This window comes from Zea mays, chromosome 1 (genome assembly GCF_902167145.1).
Source record: "Zea mays cultivar B73 chromosome 1, Zm-B73-REFERENCE-NAM-5.0, whole genome shotgun sequence".
NCBI lineage: Eukaryota > Viridiplantae > Streptophyta > Magnoliopsida > Poales > Poaceae > Zea > Zea mays.
In genome coordinates, this window is record NC_050096.1 from 192213719 (window position 1) to 192234634 (window position 20916).

At 48.7% G+C, this 20916-nt stretch overlaps 3 protein-coding genes across 7 annotated transcripts; 2 read left to right on the plus strand and 1 right to left on the minus strand.

Annotated features, from left to right (window-relative positions):
- Positions 1-449: 449 nt before the first annotated feature.
- Positions 450-3609, minus strand: LOC103641996 (uncharacterized). The gene is made up of 7 exons (XM_008665309.3): positions 3434-3609; positions 3225-3331; positions 2290-2358; positions 2091-2149; positions 1409-1469; positions 1271-1324; positions 450-1104 (listed from the first exon to the last, which is right to left on the minus strand). Exons 1-7 carry the CDS (start codon positions 3564-3566, stop codon positions 823-825), a joined length of 765 nt encoding a protein of 254 aa, XP_008663531.2. The 5' UTR covers positions 3567-3609; the 3' UTR covers positions 450-822.
- Positions 3610-3914: 305 nt separating this feature from the next.
- LOC109943479 (uncharacterized) lies at positions 3915-10664 on the plus strand. 2 transcript variants are annotated; one of them, XR_002749676.2, is made up of 2 exons: positions 3915-4565; positions 10227-10664. XR_002749676.2 is itself a non-coding variant. In XM_020546606.3 (2 exons), the coding sequence occupies exons 1-2, from the start codon at positions 5334-5336 to the stop codon at positions 10283-10285; spliced, it is 981 nt and encodes a 326-aa protein (XP_020402195.1). In that variant the 5' UTR covers positions 3931-5333; the 3' UTR covers positions 10286-10664. The 2 variants fall into 2 exon arrangements, 1 of the variants encoding a protein (XP_020402195.1); XM_020546606.3 differs by having other exon boundaries at positions 3931-6255.
- A 6313-nt stretch (positions 10665-16977) lies between these two features.
- On the plus strand, positions 16978-20278 carry LOC100279237 (Transcription factor bHLH130). Of its 4 annotated transcripts, none has more exons than NM_001329707.1 (6): positions 17323-17690; positions 17891-18382; positions 18660-19144; positions 19248-19313; positions 19435-19503; positions 19755-20199. In NM_001329707.1, the coding sequence occupies exons 2-6, from the start codon at positions 17929-17931 to the stop codon at positions 19821-19823; spliced, it is 1143 nt and encodes a 380-aa protein (NP_001316636.1). In that variant the 5' UTR covers positions 17323-17690; positions 17891-17928; the 3' UTR covers positions 19824-20199. The 4 variants fall into 4 exon arrangements, with proteins under 4 accessions (XP_008672511.1, NP_001316636.1, XP_035821974.1 ...); XM_035966081.1 differs by having other exon boundaries at positions 17681-17768; positions 19755-20278; XM_008674289.4 differs by having other exon boundaries at positions 16978-17690; positions 19435-20275.
- Positions 20279-20916: the final 638 nt, after the last annotated feature.

Genomic DNA, 20916 nt, shown 5'->3' on the forward strand with positions numbered 1-20916 from the left:
TTTCATGGTAGGAGACTAGGAGTGGTAGGATACAATTGAATATTGGATGCATTGGTTCAACCCTGCAGCGTTATAATATAAATAGGCTGGTACATTTATTTGTGTCACGAACTGTACTAGGGTCGAAATCGAAACAGTGGCGGTCCAGCTGGAGAATTCGAATGCTGTTTCCTGACGCATTCACGGGTTCAATCCCGAACACGTTGGAGCGTTTCAGAACCACCAATGTGCCATGCTGTTCGGCGTTCACATAGGACAGCGAGGTGTTGCTGGGCTAGCTAGTAAAAACATTTACAAACCTCCAGCGCAGCCGACGGCCCAATAATTTCACTGGTCGGGGACAGCTACGGATAGGGTACTATCCGACCTGTGAGCTGCGTGACCAGAGGGACAAGGTTTTGAATGGCAGTAAAGCTCCCGCACCAACCTTCCTTCCTCACCACACACACTGACAGAGAAGCAACAGGACGCAGCGTCCAGTTGCAGTTAACAAAGCTTATGGTTCAGTAACCAGTACACACACAAAAAAGAAGTCAGAACGAGACCCCATCGCAGCATACTCTAATCACCTTCTGAGTTCTGACTGCGAAATTATACATGGCACTAAAACGATTCTTCCAAGCAGATCAGGTACACCATTTTGAATGAGCATGTCAACACCGTCTGGACAAGGACTCGGCCTGGAATTGAATTCGCAACAGAATCGTGCAGTGCGTGGTCCCTCCAGCTCAATCATGTGTCACGGCAAACAGTACACACACACACACACAAAAATGAGGTGATCAATGCGTGTAACGTGTAATTGTTCTCGGGCAGAGGTTTTCACGCATAAATGTCCTCTGCCGGGAAAAGCTCCTGCGCCTCCTCTGGGAGCTCATCAGGCTGGTACTGAAGCTGTTCATAGTTCAGCTGTCTAGCGGCTTCGTACAGCGCGACTCCGACGCTGACGGAGAGGTTCAGGCACCGGACGTAGGTCTCCACCATGGGAATCCGGAGGGTCCCGCCGCCTAGGCCTTCTCTGCAGCAATCCTCGAGGGCTTGCTGAGGCAACCCTTTTGTTTCGGAACCGAAGACTAGCCAGTCCCCTGGCCTGTAGGAGAAATCCTAATTTCAAAACACGGGACAACATTAACCAAGTGAATGTGTACCATTTCCGTAAGAAAATCTTCGGAATTGCAGATTAGTTCAGATATACCCACAGCGACAGTTTTCATTGTGGCGACGGCGAGGATATACTACAGTCCTACTTGAAGAAGCAGCGGCTACTTACTGAATGGATGTGTGTGCCTCTTTTGGTGAACGCCAACAGCCTTTTATCTCCTTCCTAATGGGGCCAAAAGAACGTGATGATGCTGAAAAGTAATCGGCAGTTAAATATACGGGAGAATAATGGATAATCCAACATCACCTGTTTCATGAAATAATCACAGAAGTGGTCCCAAGAGTCATGAATCTTGACAACAACGTATCTTAAAGGCAGCGTTTAAGGAAGAACACCGACGTCTAATTTCTAAGTGCATATTAAAAACAACATATGGAAGGGCGGGCCTGGTGCAGCGGTAGAGTCTACCGTCTGTAACAGGAAGATCCCGGGTTCGAGCCCCAGCCTCTGCATACTATGCGGGTAAAGGCTTGACGCTTAAAGATACTCTTTCCCAGACCCCGCACAGTGCGGGAAGCCTACGGCACTGGTACGCCCTTTATATTAAAAACAACATATCTAGGGGAAAAACCAAAACATCTTATAATTCGGAACGGAGTGACTAATTCTTTCTATTTCAAATAGCATTTTTTATATCTATTAATCATCAAACTGCCATGGGCGTACCCAGTGCCGTAGGCTTCCCGCACTGTGTGGGGTCTGGGGAAGGGTATCTTTAAGCGCCAAGCCTTACCCGCATAATATGTAGAGGCTGGGGCTCGAACCCGGGACCTTCCGGTTACAGATGGTAGGCTCTACCGCTGCACCAGGCCCGCCCTTCAATCATCAAACTACCATGTTGTAGACAATATCAATGTCCTACTGGACCTATATTTCAGGTGGGGGCCCAATATATAACTGATAAAATATACATCCAAGCAAAGGATACGGCCAATAATCCAATCCCGCGCGCTTCAACTTCGTGTCGTCTACCTTATAGCCTAATGGCTGGAAGGAGAAAAACCAGGCATGTTTCAGTTAACAACAAAACACTGTAGATGGATGAAAGACATGGGGCAAGAAAGATGCTGCTGCATCAAGAACCCCTTACTAAATAACACAGAAAATAATCCAGAGACTAACCTTACCCCGACAAGATGCAGGCCAACTGCAGATGCTGCACATGTCCTTGCAATGGACCCTGTATTTCCTGGTATCTGTGAAGTAGTCACCCATAATTCAGTAACGACAGCATAAGCAAGTCAAAAAATCAAGTTAATAGTGTTATATTGCAACTAGTTACTAGTTTGCAACACTAGTATGGCATGCCTTAATCCAGGTAGTATTGCACGGCAAATATATAGTTACTGGCAGGGCCGACGGCAGAGAGAGGCAGAGGGGGGCAATGTCCTCCCCTAATCCTTTCCTAATTTTATAGAAGTCATTATCATTAAATTTCTTAGCTAATCACCCTAAAAATAACGCAAAATACCCTCTAGCGGCCCCTCTCAATCTAGTTTGCCCCCCCCCCAACCAAACTTTAACTCTGGCTTCGCCACTGGTTACTAGCTTACCCACTCACCCCAACCAAACTTTAACTCTGGCTTCAACCTATTGTCCACCGAGCAAAACAGCAGGTAGATTAGGATATCTTGTATTATCCATTCAACACATGTTATATGGTATTGTTCATGTGGTGTACGATTTAAAGTAGTAGAGTGCCGTTCTGTGTCTGTAAAAACAGATTAGACTAGACCCCCTCTCTCTATCTCTATATTTATTTGTATGCCGACAGATCATACAAGGGTTAGAGTTATTCTCTTCCGTATGATGAACCGAATCTATCAGATTTAGGCATCCTCACACGTGGGAAGTTGAACAGACAATATCATCACAAGGCGCAGTGCGCCACTCCCAACTCTTCTTATACAACCAGTGACCGTATAATTCGAGCTCAAAATGGAAGACAGACTATATATCGCATCCCATTGCATCAATAGGATAGAACAGCAGTCGGCCACATGAACGAGAGAGCTGAAACCTCAAAAAATTAAGGCAGCAGTTAGTACTTACTACCACTTACCAGCGGCGAGACGAGCACGACATGGAGCATCCTCCTGGCGCGCGCCACCTCGACGCCGCTCCCCACGGGGCCACCCGCGGCGCCATTCCCATCTCCATTAACAGCGACTGCAGAGACGTTTGCGAGCGTGGGGAGGGACGTCAGATACACAGACACGCCGGAGCGGTAGGAAGTGGAGGGGGGAAGTGGGGGAATCCCTTGCCACTCACGGGAGCAGAAGGCGGCCATGCGGCGCTGGCGCTGGCGCCGGAGCCGGGTGGCACGCGCGGCCGCGAACCCACCGAGGCCACCGCCGCCGCCGCCGAAGTAGCGGTGGCCTAGCGCGCGCAGGCCGGCCTCCATCTGTTGCTCTCGAATAATCCGACAGCGATCGGAGGGATAAGGCGGAAGGGAAACGGGCCGTGGGCCTTCGGTCCGAACTGCTTTGTGCTGCAGTGATGGGCTCCCGGGTTCGTCGCTACGGGAAAATGTGGAGTGGGCCAGCTGACTGCTCTGGACACGGTTCACGTCGAGCAGCCACGGAATGAGGAAGAGGGGCACCAAAACAAAAAGTCGCTCGAAGCGAGTGTGCCGGGTCCAGTCCAGCCATCGCGGTCCTCCCCTGTATTGAGCACCTGTCCTGTCCTGCATACCCAGAGATAGATTGCGCTGCCTCCTCTTTCTTCTGAAATGGCAACACACTCAACCTCCCATAAATGGCCGATATATAAACACGACACGCACACCTAGGTAGCTAGCCACTCGCCACCCACGCAAGCGAGCGAGCGACGCCGAGGCGCGCAGATCGGAATCCCCGCCCCCGGTTCCTCCTCGCTCATCACGCCGTCCACCGGCTACCGGAAATCCACGTCCCACAGCCGGCTCGTTGCGCTCGCAAATGGCCACGAGGGCCGCGGAGGCGCCATCTCCCCCGCCGCCGAGAGAAGAAAGGACATGAGCAAACTCTAGATAGCGAAGCGGTTGGGCTTCCTCCTGATCTCCTCCCGCAGCTCCCGCTCCAGCCTGCACCTGCGAAACACGAGGGAGATGCCTGTGCCCCTCTCTCCCCTGACGCCCCTCCTTCCCGCGCCCCTCCCTCCCCCACCACCTCTTCCTCCACCTGGGTTGCAGGGGCTCTCACGCAAAGCCCAGAAGCCGGCGAGCAGAAAATCTCATTCTCCCTGGACAAATTCGCAAAAGAGCAACGCAGGGGGAAATCGGCCTGGTTCGTGGATTCCTGAAGAGCATGGATGGGCCGTGAAAGCGGATGACCCGAGGAAGGGGCAGCCAAGGTGTCTCGACTCGGGCTCCATCTCCAGGGGGTGGATCGCAGCCCAGAAGGCTGGCAACAAGTTGAACGAGGTAGGGTTTCCTCTTGATCTTATTGGTGCTCGATCCCCAGAACACCTGTCCGTGCTTCTAGCTTCGCTGTGGGCGCTGCCTACCCACAAGCGGAGAGTTTCTCTGGAGGGTGGCGATCCATCCCTTTCCGCCCGCCAGACTTTGGTCCTCAGCCAGGAGGGGGAGGGGGTGAGCTCGCTGGTGAAACTTCAGAGAAGATGGACCCAAGGCTGAAACCCTCACAGTGGGATCGGTGGAACTCTAAGGAGGCGAGGAATCCACCCAATGCTTGGGGAAGACACCGCAATATGAGCTGGCGACTCCGACCCTCACACGTGAAATCTGAGGGAGAGGTGATTGGATCATCATCTGGTGACATGAATAACCCAGGTAACCCTAAATCCCCGACTCTCCCTGGGATGCTGGAGGTAGAAGGAAGTCGTCGCACATTCTGCCAAAAATGCGGTGATGAAGGTCATCATGCCAGAGATTGTTCTAGGGCTTTGTGGTGTGATATCTGCATGAAAGAGACTCATGTAACTGCGAAATGTGTGTGGCCAAGACAGAACAAACCTATTATGCCATTAGTGGGAATGGCAGCAGATGGTTTGAGTTTTTACTCCTCTCAGTTTGGAAAGAACATTTCCAAAAAAAACAAAGAGGAGCCTGTTGGGATTAGTCAAAATTGTGGAGGGGATTGTGTCTGCTGGTGATCTGGAGAGGGATTTTAGCTTCCATTTTCCATGGGGACGACCCTGGAAAGCTGATAAGTGTCATCTTGGTTTCCTGATGCAATTCCCATCACAGGACAGGCTTGATGAACTGACCAACTTTACTGAGTTGAAGATGAAGATTTCAGGGGTTAAGATTGTAGTAACTGTGTGGAACTCTCAGGTTTTGGCTAAATCCAGATTGCACTCAGTTTGGATTAAGGCCGATAATGTGCCTGAAGAATTGTTGAACTATCAAGCCATATGTGAGTTGGGTTCGGTTTTAGGAGCTGTGGAAGAAGTGGATCTGGCCGCTCTGAAATCCAATGACATGGTTAGATTTAAAGTGCATGTGAAGAGCATCGCGAGGATTCCACCTGTCATTGAGATAGGAGTCAAGCATCTCTTATATGACATTTATTTTAAGGTGGAAAAGGTAGAAACTGAAGGATGGAATGAGGAAGAAGCTAGTATGAGAAAGAGATCTTCTGTTGATTTACAGCCGAACGAGTTCGGTTTGGGTGACAATGGAGGGAAAAAACCCAAAAGTGATATTCATGAAAGTGGGAAGGTCCCTCTGATTCCTGTAAATCAGAAAACATCTTCCTCTGAGTTTAAAGAAGCAATGTTTGCTACAGATCCACAAACCAATGAATGTGACAAATGCAATGAAGAGGGGGAAAATCTGGGGGATGAAAACAATGAGAAGGTAGACTTTGAAGACAGTGATGAAGACCTTCTTAGTTCCCAAGAGCTTAACAACTTTGTGAAAGGAATGGGTGTTGAGATAGCGGATGAGCAGGAATTGGAGATGGATGAGGGTGAACTCCTCAAAGTTCAAGATGAGCAACAAACTGGTAAGGATAAAAAAGGTAAAGCCAAGTTGGTAGATCAAGTTGAAGGCACAAGGAAAAGTAGCAGACTGGAGGCAAATGAAGATACCAGGATTACGGACAAAGCCATCAACAGAGCTGAAGCGAAGGATGCCTTCTTGAACATAGGTAACAACCCCAACCCTTTCTCTATCTTAAATTCTGAAAACAGCTTGCTGATTGATATAGCTAACAAACTTGGGGTGAATCTGGGAAAAGATGATAATGAAAGATTAGATAACTTAGAAATGATCAAGTGCTTAGAAGAAGAACGTGCCAGGGCTATTATGCCAGACGTTGGTGCTGATGATATTGATAATAAATTCGCTGGTAATTTAGTGGAGAATGAGGATCCTTCGATTATGGATAGAATTGTCCAAGAGATGATAGAGAGTGAATCAGAAGGGAAAAAGAACAAAACACCAAAGAAGAAGAAAAAATACAGAAAGAGAAAAAATATTCTCTGAGGAAAAAAAAGGGTTCTCCAAAAATTAGATATACATCTAATAATAGGAGATGCCTGAAGCGTCATCAATGGGACAACCAAGTATCTGAATGAAAGGGGTAATATGGAACTGCCAGGGGCTTGCCAAACCCGGGAAATTTGAGTTCATTCATGAACTCATAAACAAGGAAAAAATTGATTTCATTAGTCTGCAAGAGACTAATAAGAAAGAATTTGGGCAGAACTGGTTACTGTCTTTAAGCAGTAATAAGTTGTTTAAGTGGATTTCTTCTCCCCCTAATGGTAGATCAGGGGGTTTGCTGGTGGGTTTTAATTCAGACACTTTGGATGTCTCGGACATTCAAATCAAGGACTTCATGATTGTGTGTCGGGTGCATCACAAGATTAAAAATCTTTCTTGGACTTTTGCTAATGTCTATGGGGCAGCTCAAGCGGTTAATAAAGATAATTTCTTAAGCGAGTTAGCTGCCACTTGCTCCCACTGTAGTGGTCCCATTCTGCTAGGTGGTGACTTTAACATTTTGAGGAGTAGTGATGACAAAAATAAGCCTTATGTTGCCAATAGATGGACGCTTCTCTTTAATGCCATCATTGATCAGCACGGTCTGGTTGAGCTAGATCTAACTGATAGGAAGTTTACATGGTCCAATAATAGAAATCCTCCCACTTTTGAAAAACTTGACAGATTTCTAGTGAGCCCTGATTGGGATTTATTATACAGCAATGCTAGGGTTAGAGGGCTGAACAGATTTCTTTCAGACCATGTTCCTTTGATGTTAAGCACTGAGGATTCAAAAAAACCTGTTGCTACTTTTAGATATGAGTTGCTCTGGCATAAAAAACCTGATTTTAGAGAGTTGGTTTGTAGAAGTTGGGAGCTTCCAATAAGGAGTAAAGGAAGTCTTAACATTTGGAAAGAGAAAGTTAAGAGACTCAAAAAATACCTTAAGGGTTGGAATTTCAATGAAGAAGGGAGTAACAAGAGAAGGAGAGAAGATCTTTTGAAGAAAATCAATGGGTTAGACATTAAAAATGAAGAAGGGGGGCTGTCGGATAATGAAAAAATGGCGAAAAAAGATTGTGAGCTTTTGCTTAATAAACTTCTCTTTGAGGAAGAGATGAAAATGAAGCAGAGAGCTCGTGAGAGGTTAATTACGGAAGGAGATGAAAATACAAATTATTTTCATCAAAAAGCCAATCTCAATAGAAGGAGAATCAGGATTCATGCTCTGATGGATAAGGAGAACTTGGTTGAAGAGGAGGATGAGAAGAATCGGATTGCTACTAACTTCTATAAAAACTTGTTTGGCCCTTCTCCTATCTCTGCCATCTATATGGAGGATAGAAACATGGATAAGATTAGCGATGAGGACAGATGTATCCTCACTGCCCCTTTTACAGAGACCGAGGTTAAGCATGTAGTAGACAACTTTAAACACAATAGTGCCCCAGGCCCTGATGGTCTCCCTGCAGAATTTTTTAAGGACTTCTGGGACATTATTAAAAAGGACATCATGAAGTTGTTTGAAGACTTTTTCAAAGGAAAACTGGACATTAAAAGATTAAACTATGGTGTTGTCACTTTAATTCCTAAAGTGGACAAGGCTATAGATATGAAAAACTTTAGACCCATTTGTCTTTTAAATGTTTGCTATAAAATGATCACCAAAGTCCTTAACAATAGGTTGTCAAATTGTATCACTAAGGTGATTAGTGATAACCAGTTTGGCTTTATTAAAGGAAGATATATTTTGGATGGTGTTGTGGCCCTTCATGAGATTATTCATGAAGTAAAAAAGAAAAAGCAAGATGGGATCATTTTGAAAATTGATTTTGAAAAGGCGTATGACAAAGTTAATTGGCATTTCTTATATAAAATGCTTGAGATAAAAGGATTTGGCGAGAAATGGGGAGACTGGGTGATGAAAACAGTTAGTGGGGGCAAGGTTGCCGTTAGGACTAACAATCTAACTGGCCCCTTCTTCTCTACGCATAAGGGGGTAAGACAGGGAGATCCCTTATCTCCGTTGCTCTTCAACATTGTTGTGGATGATCTTTCTTGCATGATTAAAAGGGCCCAGGAGGTTGGTCTTTTGGTGGGCCTTGTTCCTCACATCATTGAAAATGGTTGTGCTTGTTTACAATATGCAGATGACACTATCTTCCTTCTTCAGGATAACCCGATGTATGCAAGGAATCTGAAATTTGTTTTGGTCCTTTTTGAGCAGATGTCAGGCCTCAAAATTAACTTTCACAAGAGTGAGATTCTGTGCTTTGGCAAAGCCGTAGATATGAAGAATTTGTACGCTGAAATCTTCACTTGTCCTATCAGAAATTTACCCATGAACTACTTGGGCATCCCCGTAGATTACAAGACTCTTAGAATCTCCCATTGGGCCAAAATGGAAGAAAAAATGGAAAAAAACTGGGGGTCTGGCAAGGAAGGTATCTCAGCCTTGGGGGGAGGCTGGTGCTGATTAACAGTAGTTTGTCTAGCATCCCTTTATACATGCTTTCCATTTTCTGGGCTCCTGTTAGTGTGCTCAAAAAACTGGACATGTATAGAAGGAGGATGCTATGGCAGGGGGGGAAAAAGAGCAATAAACCCCATCTGGTGAACTGGGATATTGTTTGTAGGCCTAAGGATCAAGGAGGTCTGGGAATTTTAGACCTTAGATGCATGAACCTTTGCTTACTGGCCAAATGGTGGAGGAGTTTGGAGAATAAGGAGGGCTTGTGGCAAAAAATAGTAAGGTTTAAATATATCAGAGGAAGACCTTTGAGTTTGATGCAAAGGAAACAAGGGGACTCTCATTTCTGGAAAAGCATTCTGGAAGTAAAAGATGTGTTTTACAAAAACTGCAAAAGAATCATTGGAGATGGTAAATCAACCAGTTTTTGGAATGATTGTTGGTGTGGGAATACTCCTCTCTCGGTAAGATTTAAAAGACTTCATGACTTATCTCTTAATAAAGAGATAAGTGTAGAAAAGGTGATAAGTACGAATTCTGAATCCTTAACCTTCAGAAGGAGGCTAGTGGGAGCTGGGGCTGACAATCTCAAGGAGATGATATCCTCATATGAGGACATCTGTCTTAATGATTCTAGAGATAATGTTATTTGGTTACTAGATAAAAAAGGATTTTCGGTCAAATCCCTTTACCTTAATTGTCGAAACAATTTGGGTCGGGTGCCTTATATGTTCATCTGGAACGCTAAAATCCCCCAAAGGATAAAAGTTTTCCTTTGGCTTCTTTTGAGAGACAGGATTCTATCCAAGGCAAATCTGAGCAAAAGGAATTGGCAAGGAAACATCAATTGCACTTGGTGTGATTGCCTAGAAACTACGCAGCACATCTTCTTTGACTGTCAGATAGCAAAATTTACATGGAGAGTGGTGCAGATGGTGCTACATCCCATTTGTATTCCCATGAATCCCAGTGAGATGTTTAGCCACTGGCTCCATCTTTTCAATAAACGAGACAGGAATTTGTTGACAGTGGGATGTAGTGCAGTTCTTTGGACTCTTTGGAAAATAAGAAACGAAGCTTGTTTTGATGATAAAAGAATAGTTAATACGTTAGACATCTTTATATTGTGTTGTTTTTGGATGAACTCATGGATTTTATTACAGAAAAAATCGGCAAGAAGGATGCTGGAGGAAAGAAGCAATCATATCAGAAAAATGGCTAGTGAGTTCTTCAGTCGAGCTTGGGGATGGTCTCCAGTTGACAGGAGGCTGACACAGTGATCGGTTGAGTGGGGGATCCTTTTTGGCGATGATGCTTCTTTCTGTTCTTGAACCTAGAGACTCTTTTGGCTATTATATCAGGATGTCGGTCTGTAATAATGTCTTGGTTAAATCCCCTTTCTTGTCTTAGTCGTCTTGGTTTGGCAATAGATTTTGGGTCAGGTCTGATCATAGATGTTGCTGGATTAGTTGCTGAGCTTTTGTTGCCAATGGCTTGTTTTGGCTAAGACATTTCTGGTGTGTGTCTGTATGTGTTTCCTGTTTCTTAATGAAATAGGGGGGAAACCCCTTTTCGTCAAAAAAAAAAAATAAACACGACACGCACGCTTCGCTAGCTCCCGGCCGGCAATAGCGCGATTCCGAGCCAAGTTGTTGCTGGATGGCGACAAAGCCAGTGCCGGATGCATGCCCCGACTGGGAATATAGCTTTAGTTACCATCCTCGCTTTATTTAATCTGTCGCTTTAGGTCATGTTTGGAAGCGGTTTTTATTTTTTTTTAGCGAGAAGAGGCTATCTTTTTTGTTTTTAAGAAACTGGTAATCTATTTTCTATATAAACTGATATATTTTGAGCCAAATCACTTTTCATAAACCAGTTTAGGACTTGTTCGGTTAGCTCTCAATCCATGTGGATTGAGTGGGATTGGATGGGTTTGAATCCCAAACAAGTCAAACTTCTTCTTAATTTTTTCCAATCCCATCCAATCCATATGTATTAGGAATAACCGAACAAGCCCTTATTATAAAATTGGGTGCTTCCAAACAGTCCCTTAGTCACATGATGGATCAATATATCCATAATAACAGCTGAAAAGCTATAAATCTAAAGGAGTTACCAACTTTAATTAAAGCAGGAAGGTCATGCTCATCCATAACAAAAAAAAAATCAAGAGCTTCTATGACCGCAAAAATAAAAGGAGAAGCGGAGAAGGACACATGCTGTTAGATGAATGAATGTGCTCGAGACGGGAGGAATGGGGGAAAGGATGACGTATGTAGGGTTCTCTATATATAGTGTACAACCATCACCGTTGGCTCAAGGGCAATAGCCGATAAAATAAGCTATCTATGCGCCATTATTATCGGCTTCAGACCATCAGCCAACAGTGATAACTCTGGTATCACTACCGATTCATGCCTTAAACTGACGACACACACACCCACTGTCCACTGCTGGCTGTTAAGACCCAAATTGTTTCTTTTGGCTGTTATTAAGACGGCCAGCAGGACCCACTGTCCGGGCAGTATCATCGTATCTTATGCCTCGCGGGTCTGCGCGACACGCCTCAGAATCCCCTGCCTTGCATGTGCCATCTGGGAGCTGGGGCACAACCCTATTATTAAACCGTGAACAGCGCTGTCGCCGAAGAACCTAAGGTCATATTGTTAAACAAGTCACTCATCAGCAGATCGGATGCCATTTACGAGGCATCTCTCTCTCTCTCTCGATCGATCGAGCTAAGGCTAGCTAGATCCAGCGCCCATTTTAATACTCTCGTAGCCAGTGGGCCGGGCAGGGGCTAGTTCATGCGAGCACATGCAGTTGCTGAACCAAGTGGCGATCGATCGTGTGTATGTGCGCAGATCGATGCTCTCATAGAGCAATAAGGGGATTAGGCTTAGAGCTTGCTTGTGTGACAATTTTCTGCTACTGCTAGCTAGGACAAATAAAAGAGGTAAGAGAAAGAGAGAGATGCTGATCTAAAAGCTAACACTATTATATGAATGCTTTTTATTATTGTTAGCGCTATATAGATGATATGGCAAGAATATAAAGTGTCTATGGTGGGCTCTGATGTTAGACTTGCTCTTCTTTGGCCCTTGAATGGTGGTGGTACTCGTCCTAGCTAGCTAGACAGCTAATAGAGCAATATAATCTGAGGGAGCGAAAGCACCTCGGACTTTGTCCGTTTGTTATATATATATATATATATATATATACTAAATATGTAGTATGGAGGTGAAGGTACAATCAGCAGGTTCGTTCCCCAGGAGTTGTCGTGGTGGGTCTCAGATACACGGGGAACGTGGGCACCGGCCTAGCTACACATGCATGCTATAGATCGATCCCTGACAAGCTACGTGGGTTCGACAGGAGGGTGGAAGCAAGCCAAGCCATGCATGACGATCCAGACGTGGAACCCCTGTATACATGTGTTTCTGCCTGCAGAGGCTCCATCCCGAAGCACCTCGTTTTCTGAGATCGCAGCGCCTGTGCAGATTCTAAACAAGAAACCGGTGAATGTGAACCTGCAGATCATCCATGCGAAGCACTGCTGAGAAGGGGAAGGGCACCGCGCAGAGACACACCCCTCGTGACCTACCCGTATCTATCATCACTCGTGTTAAGACCCACTGCGTCGAGCTGACAGCACAGTGACGCACCTCGCAGAGACACAGCTGCATTATTGGCGATGAGAGGCTGTCGCACCGCACCGCATCGCAACGAACACAAAGCTCTTCGGCTCTTCCAGCTAGCATTTTAACAGCCACTTGGATCGCGGTTGCCATTATACAGAGTCAACCCCTCTGACCGCCGCGCGCACACGGACGGACGACTTAATTACATGGGATGCCGTGCTGGCAGTATATATTTTTAAGCTCCGTACACTACCCACGACGGCGACCCAGCAACCCGGGAGCAGCCAGCTAGCTGCGTGCGGTGCATGCAGCCATGGATATTATGGCTAGGGTGGCGCGCGCGCGCATTGACCAGCGACTTGCTTGCAACACCGTGTGCATCTGCATCCTAGCTAATCGTCCTACCCAACGTACGCTATGCTACCACCAGCACTAACAATCATATGCTACACTGCACTCGCTATCATATCGCTAAGGGTTCGTTATTTTAAGCCGCCGGCCGGGGACTGTGAAGTGAAGGCTATACGTAGTGCGTTGGCGGCGACTGGCGCGCCACGCCAAAAGCGTCCGCGTCTGGCCGGCCGCCTCTGGGCCCGTCGTACTCGGCACGGCCGTCACGTAGAGAGTACGTCCGGTCGGGGCCCAAACCGGCCAACGTCACCGCTCAGCCACGCCGCACGCCATATCCCGTCCCCCGCTAGCCTTGGCCGGTAGCGCGCGGAGGCGGCGGGCGGCGGCGAAACGGTTAGGAGCAGTACGTCATTCTCTCTCTCTCTCTCTCTCTCTTCGTCGGGGACTGCGCGCGCGCGCGCGGTCCATCGGTTACGTGCCGTTGCCTGGTCCGAATCTTGCCGCGCTTGCGCTGAGCTCGCGCGCGCGCGCCGAGGAAGGCGCCACGCCAACGCCACCCCCGGTCCCGGCCGTTACGTCCACGCGTCGAGCCGGCGGCACCTACCGCGCTCCGGCGCGGCGACGGAGGCAGTGCATAACGACGCGCGGCGTACGGCCTAGAGCTTCGTGGCGTACAGGTGCGCCGCGCGCTACAGAGGAAAAATGAGTTGCTAGGGCGAGACGTTCCGTTGTTTTATCCTTCCCTTTTTCTTTTGCTACCAAAAAAAACACGTACGTAGCAGCCAGGCAATAATAGTAGTTATCGTCCTATCGACGATGAATCATAACATTTCAGCCCTACCTAGAGATGTCAATGGGGACCCGATACCCGCCAACCCGTGGGGAATTCCCCTATTAGGGTACGGGTATGAGAAAAAAATTGTCCCCATGGGTATGGATATGGGACAAAATCTCTACCCATTTGGTAAACGGGTATGGGTTTGAGAAGCAATAATCCGAACCCGATTACCCATGGGTATTTTATACGTGTACACCTGTCGTGTTTGTATGAATGAGTTGAGGCCGAGCCGACCACCAAGCCCAGCACGACAACACAACAGGCCCTATGTCCTAGCCCAACAAGGCAACTAGCAGACTAGTAAAAAATAAAACCCTAAAATAACCAGCCATATGCTATGCCCTGCCCAGACGACGGTGACGACCATGGATTCTCAGGCGCCAACGAACTCAGATGGTGACCAAGGAAGGTGAGAAAACTCCATTTCTCCATTTCTTCTATCGGTCTCGAAGTACTTATGTCTTTTCTGATGGATGGATGAATGAATCATGGTTCATGGATGAGTGCTTGTCGATGTAGTGATGTCTGAAATCTAGATTGCATTTGCTACATGTTAGTACCTAGTTATCCCTTAATTGGGGATGGGGACCCATTGGGGACCCGAAACCCGAATGGGGATGGGTATGGGATAAGTTTTGTACCCATGATGGGTATGGGGATGGGGATGAGGATGGATCAAACATGATAGGGATGAGTATGAGATGCTATAACCCGGTGGAGAATTCTCCATTGACATCTCTAGCCCTACCTGTGGACATATAGCCGCGCACTATGACTGAGGCGGCTTAAACCGGCGGCAACTGGTATCGATCGAGCTGCAGGTTCAACCGCTAATGGTACCGACCTCGTGAAACACTAATCTCAATGGTGCCCCTTAGCGATTGATCGACAAGCAAGGGAGGTGCACGTAGAAAAGACATGATTTGTACTATTAATGCTAGCGACAGAGTTAGGTTTGGAAATTTTGGAGATCTCGGGGGTTAGGGTTTAAGTATTTACGGATACCGGGTTAGGGACTTAGAGTTAGCTCGTAAACCTAGCAACTAGAAACCATAGAACAAGAAAGTGTACCTTTGCATTTTTTTAGGAGGTCAACACGTGGAGGTCGAAGTCCGCGACCACACGTACGACTCCAGTAGAACAGGACGGTGACAGTTCCTTCGCTGACCGCGTGGGGATTAGATCGGATACGTGGGCGACGAGGTACGATAAGCGTTTGTTTGTGTGGCGGACATTTTTCCTATTTATTTATATGCGGTGTGGTCTGGAGAGAAGAGCGATGATTAAAATAGCTGACTATAGCGACCGATATATCCGGATATATATATAGCTGTCGGAGAAGACTGTTGATAATACAATCACTATTTACATGTAACATTTAGCCGCTATTATCTCGCTAAAACAGCTAGACACATGTAACATTTAGCCGCTATTATTTGATCTATGTATTTATCTGTGTACTACTGAAGTACCAAACATTATTAATTGTACATGAACGTTTGAACATTGTATTTGCTTGGTATCTTGGTAAATGTTGATACAATGAAAGGCACTCTATCTCATTAAGTCATGGCATGTTTTGCCGTGGAACGATCATTTCTCACTTATTTAGGGCAGATATTTTATTTTTTTTTCTGAAAAACCCGCTAAATCATTTAGCTACAGCTATATCCGGATATATCATGTTATAGCTGCTGGGAAAAAAACTTGGGATAAATAACTTAGCCCACTATTTTTTAAACACCATTGAAAAGAGGTCACAAGTGCCGATTTGGCTTGGTTGTTCTCCGACCGAGTCGGATAAGATCGTCCAATAATACTGTGCAGAGAGTATAAACTCGTACACTTATTTTGAATTAGAATTAGGATTCTTTGATATCTATCTGCACCTCGTATCGGAGTGATTTTCCTGCTGTGTCAGGTTAAATATACGAATCATCCGCGCCCGGGTTTCGCCTGCGTCTTTTTCCTGACTTTCCGTCTTTTTTTTTCGAATGTCAAGTTTTGGTTTGTGTCCATGATTCTGGCTGTGGCCTGTGGGTTGCGTCCGAACTAACTGTCCGCGTCCATTTTTTTTCCACCTACGTGGCTAGAGTACGTCCGGCGTCCGTTTTCTATGGATCGATATGTACGTGTCTCTCTCTGATTGGCCACCGGCTCGTGTTTCTCCTGATTAGTAGCCAACCCAACAACCCACCCCCAAGCCAAGCTGGCTTTCTTTGTTTATTCCGAGTATCACCCGCGCATAGTACCGAGTACTACTGACCATCGCGCAATTTTTTTTAAAAAAAAAATCGCGAACATAGTCTATCACCTAGGCCGGATCGCAGAGGACGATTGGCTGATTTTTTTTTGTTCGTTCGTTCGTCGCGCACTGTGATCGGATCGGATCGGCACGTACGACGTACCAGGGAAAACGGATCGGAGAAGCGTCAACGACTGGATATATATATATATATATATATATATATATATATATATATATATATATATATATATATATATATATATATATAACATAGAGCGTGGAACCAAGCAAGCACTGTCGCACGCACACGGAAAAAAGGAAGGCGAGAAAAGACGTGTCTCATGTCTCGCTCCGTCTGTGTGTGACGGGCGAAGGTGAGAGGGAGAGGGACGCGTGTTGCGTGCGCCAATCCCAGCCTCTCGTCTCTCCGGCCTGCACGAGCAGCAGGAAAGGCAGCCCCGGCACGGGCGGCAGCAGCGATTCCGTAAAAGGCATCGGGGGCCTGCCGCATGCCGCTCAGGCCAGAATCCCATCCCATCCCACCCCACCCGGCCTCGCTCTCGGGTCGATCCTCCATTCCTCCGTATCCATCCGTGCGTGCCTTTTTCCCCTCCCCCCACTTTTCCCCCCGGTACCGGTTCCGGTTCCGGTTCCGGATAGCGTGGCTCAAGCATGCATGGCAAGGAAAGAAAAAACAACCTTTGCTTGCTGCCGGAAACAGACTGCGCCGCGTTGCTTAGAATGGACGAATGGTCACGGACGGCCACGCAGCCTGCTTGCTTGGCCCTCCCTATCCTCTCTGCTCCGCGGCACCGGCACAGGCACACACAGAGCCAACAAACATACTACACAGGTGGCAAATGCCTGCGGCGGGGCCTATGAACCCTAAACCTGATCGTTTGTCTTTAATAACATACCGACTTTCGCACCGGCTTTTACTATTTATAAACTGTTTTTGTCTCTATAAATTGTATATGTAGCAGTCTAAACAACCCGATTAAGCCCCCCCTTCTGTGTTCGGGTTGCAAAGCCATACCCGCTGGGAACAAAAAAGATCCCCGCAGTAATTTCCCTTCTTTCCTGCAGTAATTTCCACAGGCCCAATCATTTCTCCAGCCAACAGCTTGACATGTGAGTTCACTCCACGCAGCGGAGACCAGAGCTTCTCTACGGCGAGGGAGCGCCGAGGGGCAAATCCGTCAGCGCGGGCACATCGCGTCGCCTTTCCGGCCCCCACACCTCTCTCTCTCTCTCTCTCTCTTCCCGGTCGACGAGCGGAGAGCTAGCGGCGGGGCGCGCGCTGCTATTTATCGAGCACACGGGAGCCACGCCGCCCGTCCCTGTCTCCATCTTGCCGTCGCTCCCACGCCGCCGTTCCCTCCGCCTGCCTCGACCGCCTCGTGCCGTGCGCGCTAAGGAGGGAGGGAGGGAGGGAAAGTGAAGCAGGAGGGTGGACCACTGCGCGCGTGCGGCGCCTTCCTCCTCGAATCACCGCCGACAGCTTCTGCAGCTAGCGTTATCACCCCCACCACCCCGGGGCTCGGATTAGGTACGCTGTTCATGCCGTCTCCACGGCCAAGGACCGGGGAGGAGCTTCTTTCTCTAGCTGGGGGATGAGCAACACCAAGTGATGTTCCATCATGTTTGCTTAAAAAGACACGCACTGCCTCTGCCTGTGCCTGCCTGTTCATGGTCCTCATCCTCACAGAGCTGGTTACCGAAAAATTGGTATACTTTTTCTTGGCGCAGGATCTGAGCTGAAGCTGCCAGGCCAGGCGATCGAGCCGATGTACGGCTCGCCGGTGTCCAAGGACCTCAACCTCCCGGCGCAGCCGCCGCCGATGGCCTCGTCCGGGCTGCTACGCTACAGATCGGCGCCCAGCGCGGTGCTCGGCGGCCTCTGCGAGGACCAGCTCCAGCTCCCTGCCGCCGCTCCGAGCGCCGCCGACAACGTCTTCTCAAGGTTCCTGCCCGACCACCACATCCGGGACGACAAGCCGTCGCCTGCCCACTTCCCGAGTGCGGCCGACATGGCCTCCCACCACCAGCAGGAGCAAATGATGTTCCACTCCCAGTCCCAGTCCCAGCACCAGCAGGAGACGGGTAGGTCCGGGGGCGGCCTCTACCGCACCGTCAGCTCTGGCATGGAAGCGGGCGGCACTGGCGTCGGCGCCGCCAGCAGCCTGATTCGGCAGAGCAGCTCCCCCGCCGGGTTCCTGGACCATTTCGGCATGGACAACGGTTGGTTGCTCGTCACTCGCTCTCGCTCTCTCTCTCTCCTTAAATCCGGCCTCCATTTGGTACTGCCTCGGTTGCCATTCCCGGCTTGCTTCCACAGCCTCCCAGTCCAGCTCCTTGGACGCGGAAGCCGTCATGGATGGCAGCAGCAATTATTGCAGTTCTTGCCTGGGGAGGGAGTCTCTCCTCCCCCGAAACATTTCTATTTCCGGAACTGACACGGAGGGAGGGCCACCCGCCCGCATGCTCTGTTGCTGTTTTGCCCGATTCCTTCGTCCAGGGTACGGGGCGATGCTGAGGGCGAGCATGGGCATGGGGTTCCAGGACGGTGGTGCCAGTGACTCCCTCGCGGGCGGCGGCGGCGGTAGCGGCAGGCTCGGGGGCCAGCTGAGCTTCTCGTCGCGGCAGGGGTCGCTCATGTCCCAGATCTCGGAGATGGACAGCCAGGAGGATGTCGTCGGAGCGAGCAGCCCCGACGCTGGCGGCGGCGGGGACGCCGCCTACATGCCGGGGTACCCGATGAGCTCCGGCGGGTGGGACGACTCGTCGTCGGCGCTCTTGCCGGACAGCCTGCCCGCGACGAATAAACGCCCGCGGGACTCGTTGGAGCACGGCGGCGGGCTGGCGCACCAGTTCAGCCTCCCCAAGACGTCGTCGTCGGAGGTGGCCGCCATCGAGAAGTTCCTCCAGTTCCAGGACGCCGTGCCCTGCAAGGTCCGCGCCAAGCGCGGGTGCGCCACGCACCCGCGCAGCATCGCCGAGCGGGTGAGCGGGGCATGCTAGATTTTATCCTAAAACCTTGGAGAGTCCTGCGATGCGAGTTTGAGTAACCGGCTGATGTTTGACCGGCCATCCATGATGCATCCAGGTGAGGAGGACGAAGATCAGCGAGCGGATCAGGAAGCTGCAGGAGCTCGTGCCCGACATGGACAAGGTGACTGCACCTGCACCCACCGGTTTCAGTGCGCGTTGAGTTGCTGCCATATGCTATGCCAGGACCACTCCGGCCGGCCAGCCAGAGCTGATGACCTACTTGCGTTCCCGTTGCCTTGCAGCAAACCAACACCTCCGACATGCTGGACTTGGCCGTCGACTACATCAAGGATCTCCAGAAGCAGGTCAAGGTAACGAGCTCCGGCGGCCGCCGGTCTGCTTTCCTCCTCCAGAACCCAAATTGCAAGGTCAGAGAGCCAGTGACGTCCAAATCACGGAGGCTGGCCTCATCTTGCCCCGCCGGCTGATCGACGGCGAGCGAGGGTTACCTACAGTTACAAACAACGATATGTCGTTGACTCTTCCTCACCTAGTACTAGTAGTAGGAGGAGGAGGAGTATCTTTATCGTCGTTTATCATCCCTTGTGTTCACGCGTTGCAGGCGTTGAACGAGAGCCGCGCCAGCTGCACCTGCCCGGCGAGCAAGCACCAGCAGCGGTTCTCCGGCTGAAGCACCGGCCGGGCCGGCAGTCCCCATCGGTCCCCGGCGGCTGCGTAGCACGCTCCAGTACACAGCTAGTGCAGCAAAGATGGACCCACCACAAGGCCTGGAGACAGACCTGACTGAGACCGAGATAGAGAGGAACACCGCCATCGTCTGCAGTGCATGCGCGCGAGCAGCATGTACAGCGCCGGAGCGATCGAGGCTCGCTGGACTGCTGGATCGAGCAGTGTGGCATCATCAAGTATTCAAGCGACTGGGAGGAAGGAAGAAAGAATCGAGTCATGGGACCGAGGAGGAAGAACGAATGAATTGTACAGTGCTGTTTCTTTTTTTTTTTTTGCTGTAAACACTTTTGCTACATCTGTGCTGCTGCTGCTCTCCATATGCCGTTGCCCATTGTTACTACGTTAAGAATCACAGTGAGATATAGATCGAGGAAAACTTCACTACTGTTACCACCACCATCACCATGCAAGCTGGCGGCACAGTGCCATGCAAAATTCACTCGTGTGCACTGCAGAAACATGCATAGGAACGCCTCGCATGTTTACATTTCCAAACAAATGCTACAAAGATGCTCAAAGATCGATATGTATTGGTTAAAGAAATTGCTTTTAGGAATTTGTAACAGCTACTTTTCCAACAGCTATAAATTAGAAGTTGATCCTATCTATCAGGCATCTAGTGTGCTCATCGGACATATTTCATCGGTCGGTTGAATTATCAGACATCTAGCTATGTTCGGTGTGATAATTCGTGCACACCGGACATCGACCGGTGTCTTGTAGAGCCGAAGTGCACAGTTGACATGCTCTTTGCCGTTCCTAGTACGACGGGGACATGGGGAAACCCGATGCGGACACCGAACACCATGGTGCTTGGACAGAAAACTATATACTAGAATCAAGCTATCCTTATATCCAATTAATATTGTATTCTGTACACTAAGAAAATCTGTATCAACAGCGTTTTTGTTGTTGTTTCTTTTTAAGCGACCTAACACTTAAATATTTTGACAAGTATGTTTGAGTATCGTTAGCAATTTTAAGATAATTTCAATAAACATTTTTTTCCCTGTTCCCATGCATGTCACTTAGGC